The 5,000-nt window shown below is 50.7% G+C and overlaps 1 protein-coding gene across 1 annotated transcript in view; it reads right to left on the bottom strand.

The window, feature by feature from the left end:
- Positions 1-4,638: 4,638 nt before the first annotated feature.
- LOC148286380 (uncharacterized) overlaps positions 4,639-5,000 on the bottom strand; it is a 2,133-nt gene continuing 1,771 nt past the window's right edge. The window contains exon 1 of the mRNA XM_088246508.1: positions 4,639-5,000. This exon is cut by the window's right edge and continues 1,771 nt beyond it. Within this exon, the coding sequence (XP_088102634.1) occupies positions 4,639-5,000 (362 nt within the window).

Here is a 5,000-nt window from a genome sequence, read left to right as displayed (position 1 = left end):
GAGCGTCACTTTCAACGTCCCCGGTATTGGATTGAGTTTCTAAAAACAACCGTGCACACCGAGGTTAAACTTTACCGGCTCCACTCCGACTCGCCGCTCGCCCACAATTTGTTTGCAACGAAACATTTGTTTTTAATTTTGTTGGTTTGAAATTGTTTTGAAAAGGTTCTTTAAATCTAGTGGGTTTGCAACTCATAAGAGCGTCACTTTCAACGTCCCCGGCATTGGATTGAGTTTCTAAAAACAACCGTGCACACCGAGGTTAAACTTTACCGGCTCCACTCCGACTCGCCGCTCGCCCACTAGTCCGAAGGCAACAAAACATTTGTTTTTCATTTTGATGAAAATTTCTGTTTTTAAATCTTGTTGGTTTGAAATTGTTTTGAAAAGGTTCTTTAAATCTTGCGGGTTTGCAACTCATAAGAGCGTCACTTTCAACGTCCCCGGCATTGGATTGAGTTTCTAAAAACAACCGTGCACACCGAGGTTAAACTTTACCGGCTCCACTCCGACTCGCCGCTCGCCCACAAATCCGAAGGCAACAAAACATTTGTTTTTAATTTTGATGAAATTTTTTGAAAACATTGGCTTGGCAAGCCCCAATCCGCGACTATCCACCCACCGCCACCCCACACGGGTGGTTGTTGTTGCGAAATGAGGTTGTGGTCGACATGCCCGTGCATTTGAGAAGGAGTTCCTAGCACTCCATGCTCTCCCATGCCAAAAAAAAGCCTAGACAACCCCATTTCGCAACTTTCCACGCCTTTTTTTTCCTCCCTCACCCATGGCGGCGGCATGGTGGCGGCGGCCGGATTCCGGCCACCACCGCCATGGGTGGCAGCCCCCCGACCCCGACACCAAACCCATAATACCGAGGCAACATATCGAGGCAACATGACATGGGTGTGGCGTGGGGGAAGGGGGCTGCAGCTAGGAAGGCATGGGCTGCCATGCATATGCAGGCAACACACACCCCCCTATATAGCATTTTATGCATTTAGCCCTTTGACAGGAAGAGACATCACCTATGCGCGAGGAGTCATAATGGGCTCTAAATAATTCAATACAAGGTATTTGGACGTGATTTTTTGCAGGGATACTAAGAAACATGCAATCTATGATGGGAAAAAGTTTCATAAATTTTTGAAGTCGGGAAGTATTTTTTATTATTTTTAGAAGTCGTAAAATTGAAAAAATCATTAAAACAAATCCGGGAGGAATTTTTTAGTTTTGTAAGTTGGAGAAGGTCCTAAAAATCATAGACTACTTATGGGGAGCTTATTGTGCGAGGAAATTTCAATAAAAACGGGGTTTGACAAGATTTGAAAAATTCTGTCGACATTTGAAAAAACCTGGAACCATGCTGCCGGCATGCTGCGCACATGCTGCGCGCAGGCTGCGCGCATGCTGCGCGCAGCCTGCGCGCATGCCATGGCAGGACAAGTTTCGCTAGCCTCACTGTCGACAGATGCGCAAGCTGCGCGCACGCTGCGCACAGGCTGCGCGCATGCTGCGCACAGACTGCGCGCACGCTGCGCGCATGCCATGGCAGGACAAGTTTCGCTAGCCTCACTGTCGACAGATGCGCAAGCTGCACGCAAGCTCCGCGCACGCTGCGCACAGCCTGCGCGCATGTTGTGCGCATGCTGCGCGCAGGCTGCGCGCAGGCGCCGCGCATGCCATGGCAGGACAAGTTTCGCTAGCCTCACTGTCGACAGATGCGCAAGCTGCGCGCACAGGCTGCGCGCACGCCATGGCAGGACAACTTTCGCTAGCCTCACTGTCGACAGAATCAGCACGCTGCAAGCAAGCTGCGCGCGCGCATGGCAGGACAAGTTTCGAAAAATTCTGTCGACAGGCTGCCGGCATGGTGCGCGCACGCTGCCGGCATGCTGTGCGCACGCTGCCGACATGCTGTGCGCACGCTGCGCACAGGCTGCCGGCATGCTGCGCGCAGCCCATGGCAGGACAAGGTCCGAAAAAATCTGTCGACATTTTTACGCCGTGGTAGGCTTCCGCTTCGCGTCACTTTGTCGACATTCAAGCCTACCATTTGTATTGAATTTTTCAAACCTTGTCAAACCCCATTATTCAAATGTCGAAAAATTTTGTCGACATTTTTACGCCATGATAGGCTTCCGCTTCGCGTCACTTTGTCGGAATGCATCGCATGGCGAGGTAAGGCCACGGCATGCCAAGGCGAAGGCAACGCATGGCTTGAATGGCTTGGTCAAGGCCACATCATGGGCACGGCATGCCAAGGCAAGGCGAGGCAAGCCATCCTTAGCCTCGCCTACACTCACTTTCTCGGAATGCATTGGATGATGAGCAATTCCAAGGTAAGGCAACGCATGGCTTGAATGGCTTGGTGTAGGCCACAACTTGGGCATGGCATGCCAATGCAAGGCAAGGCAAGGCAAGCCATCCTTAGCCTCGCCTACACTCACTTTCTCGGAATGCATTGGATGATGAGCAATTCCAAGGTAAGGCAACGCATGGCTTGAATGGCTTGGTGTAGGCCACAACTTGGGCATGGCATGCCAATGCAAGGCAAGGCAATGGGCCCTCATATCTCCTCAACAACGCCTTGTGTACCTTTCTAGTGGACTTGTGTTGAGAGGGGTTGAGCTTCACAAAAACCAGGTCACCTGGTTGGAATACAACGTCACGCCGATGCTTGTCCGCCCATTTCTTCATCTTCCGAGTTGCCTTCTCTAATTGAGCCCGAGCAAGCTCATTAGTCACCTGCCAGTCCTTGGCCGTCTTGTATGCAGCAGGGCTACTCCCCGTGTAGCCTGACACCACTGTGCTTGGAGTCATAGGTTGTTGTCCCGTTGCCAACTCAAAAGGACTTGTCCCTGTCGACTCTGACCGCTGCAAATTGTACGAGAACTGAGCAACATCCAACAACTTTGCCCAATCTCGTTGGTTAGCACTCACATAGTGCCGTAAGTATAACTCCAACAGTGCATTCACCCGCTCCGTCTGGCCATCTGTCTGTGGGTGAAAGCTGGTAGAGAAGTTCAGTTGTGAGCCAAGTAGCTTGAATAGCTCCGTCCAGAGCTTACCAGTGAAGCGAGTGTCACGGTCACTGATAATACTCTTCGGGACCCCCCAATACTTCACCACATGCTTCATAAATAAGCGTGCGGCTTCCTCCGCTTTGCAATCCGTCGGTGCGGGGATGAAGGTAGCATACTTGGTGAACCTGTCGACCACCACCAAAATAGAGCCACACCCTTCTGACTTGGGTAGACACACAATGAAGTCCATGGAAATACTCTCCCATGGTCTGGTTGGAACAGGAAGTGGCTCTAGCAACCCACCCGGCTGCTTCTGCAAGGTCTTGTCTTGTTGGCATACAAGGCAAGTCCGCACGAACGAGTCTACATCTTCCCGCATCTGTGGCCAGTAGTAAGCTTCACTCATCAACGCCAAAGTTCGATGGGTGCCTGGATGTCCCGCCCACTTCGAGTCGTGACACTCCTTTAGTAGCTCTCGCCTCAAATTGTCCCACCTTGGAACATAGATTCTCTTCCCTGTTGCATATAGAACACCATCATCGAGCCAAAATCTTCTTGTCTTCCCATCTTTGACAAGCTCTAGTAGACTTTTGGCTTGGGGGTCATGCAACAAGCCCTCTCGTATCCTCTGCATGAGAGAACTCTGTGGTTGTACAACAGCGGCAAGTGCGGCCTTCCTGCTTAAGGCATCAGCAACGACATTTGTCTTCCCTTGCTTGTACTCCAGTTTGTAGTCGAACTCTGCCAAGAAGTCTTGCCACCTAGCCTGCTTGGGTGACAACTTCGGTTGGGACTGAAAGTAGCTTGTGGCAACATTGTCAGTCTTGACCACGAATTGAGAACCAAGTAGGTAGTGCCTCCAAACTCGCAAGCAGTGCACTACGGCTGTCATCTCCTTCTCTTGAACGGTATACCTCCGCTCGGTGTCATTGAGCTTCCTACTCTCGAAAGCCAATGGGTGTCCATCCTGCATGAGTACACCACCAATAGCAAAATCTGATGCATCAGTGTGTACCTCAAAAGCTTGGCTAAGATCAGGAAGTCTCAGCACTGGTTCCTCCATAAGTGCCTTCTTCAAGTCGTCAAAGGCACGTTGGCATAGTGGCGTCCACAGCCACGTCTTGTTCTTCTTCAGCAAATCCGTCAAGGGGGCGGCAATGGCTGAATATCCCTTGATGAATCTGCGATAGTAGTTGACTAATCCAAGGAAAGACCGCAACTCAGGTACCTTGGTTGGTGGTTCCCATTCTTGAATGGCTCGCACCTTGCCCTCCTCCATGAGCAATTGTCCACCCCGTATCTTGTGACCAAGGAACTCCACCTCATCTTGGGCAAATGAGCATTTCTCCTTCTTCACATATAGCTGGTTCTCCCTCAGAACTTTGAACACCTTCTGCAAGTGCTCGAGGTGTTCTTCTAGAGAATTGCTGTACACCACAATATCATCGATGTAAACTACAACAAATTTGTCCAAGAAAGGATGGAATACCTTGTTCATTAGAGTGCAAAAAGTAGCAGGGGCGTTAGTCAGGCCGAACGGCATGACGAGGAACTCATAAGACCCATATCTTGTCACACATGCGGTCTTCGGTTCATCTCCCGGTGCGATCCTCACTTAATAGTATCCCGAGCGCAGGTCCAACTTGGTGAAGTACCTGGCTCCTCCCAACTGATCAAACAAATCTGCAATCAAAGGGATTGGATACTTGTTTTTGATGGTCACCTTGTTTAGCGCCCTGTAGTCGATGCACAACCTCAGTGTTCCTTCCCTCTTCTTCTGGAAAAGAACTGGGGCACCATAAGGGGCCTTGGACGGTTGGATGTAACCAGCGTCCAACAACTGCTTCAACTGCTTCCTCAATTCCTCCAACTCAGGAGGTGCCATCCGGTATGGCGCTTTGGCAGGGGGCTTGGCACCCGGTTCCAACTCTATGGCATGATCCACCTCTCTCCTCGGTGGTAGAGTGTTGGGCAGCT

Source organism: Prunus avium, unplaced genomic scaffold (genome assembly GCF_965620075.1).
Source record: "Prunus avium unplaced genomic scaffold, drPruAviu1.hap1.1 HAP1_SCAFFOLD_233, whole genome shotgun sequence".
Classification (NCBI taxonomy): domain Eukaryota; kingdom Viridiplantae; phylum Streptophyta; class Magnoliopsida; order Rosales; family Rosaceae; genus Prunus; species Prunus avium.
The sequence above is the reverse complement of the archived record's forward strand: the minus strand, read 5'-3'. Positions and strand labels throughout refer to the sequence as shown.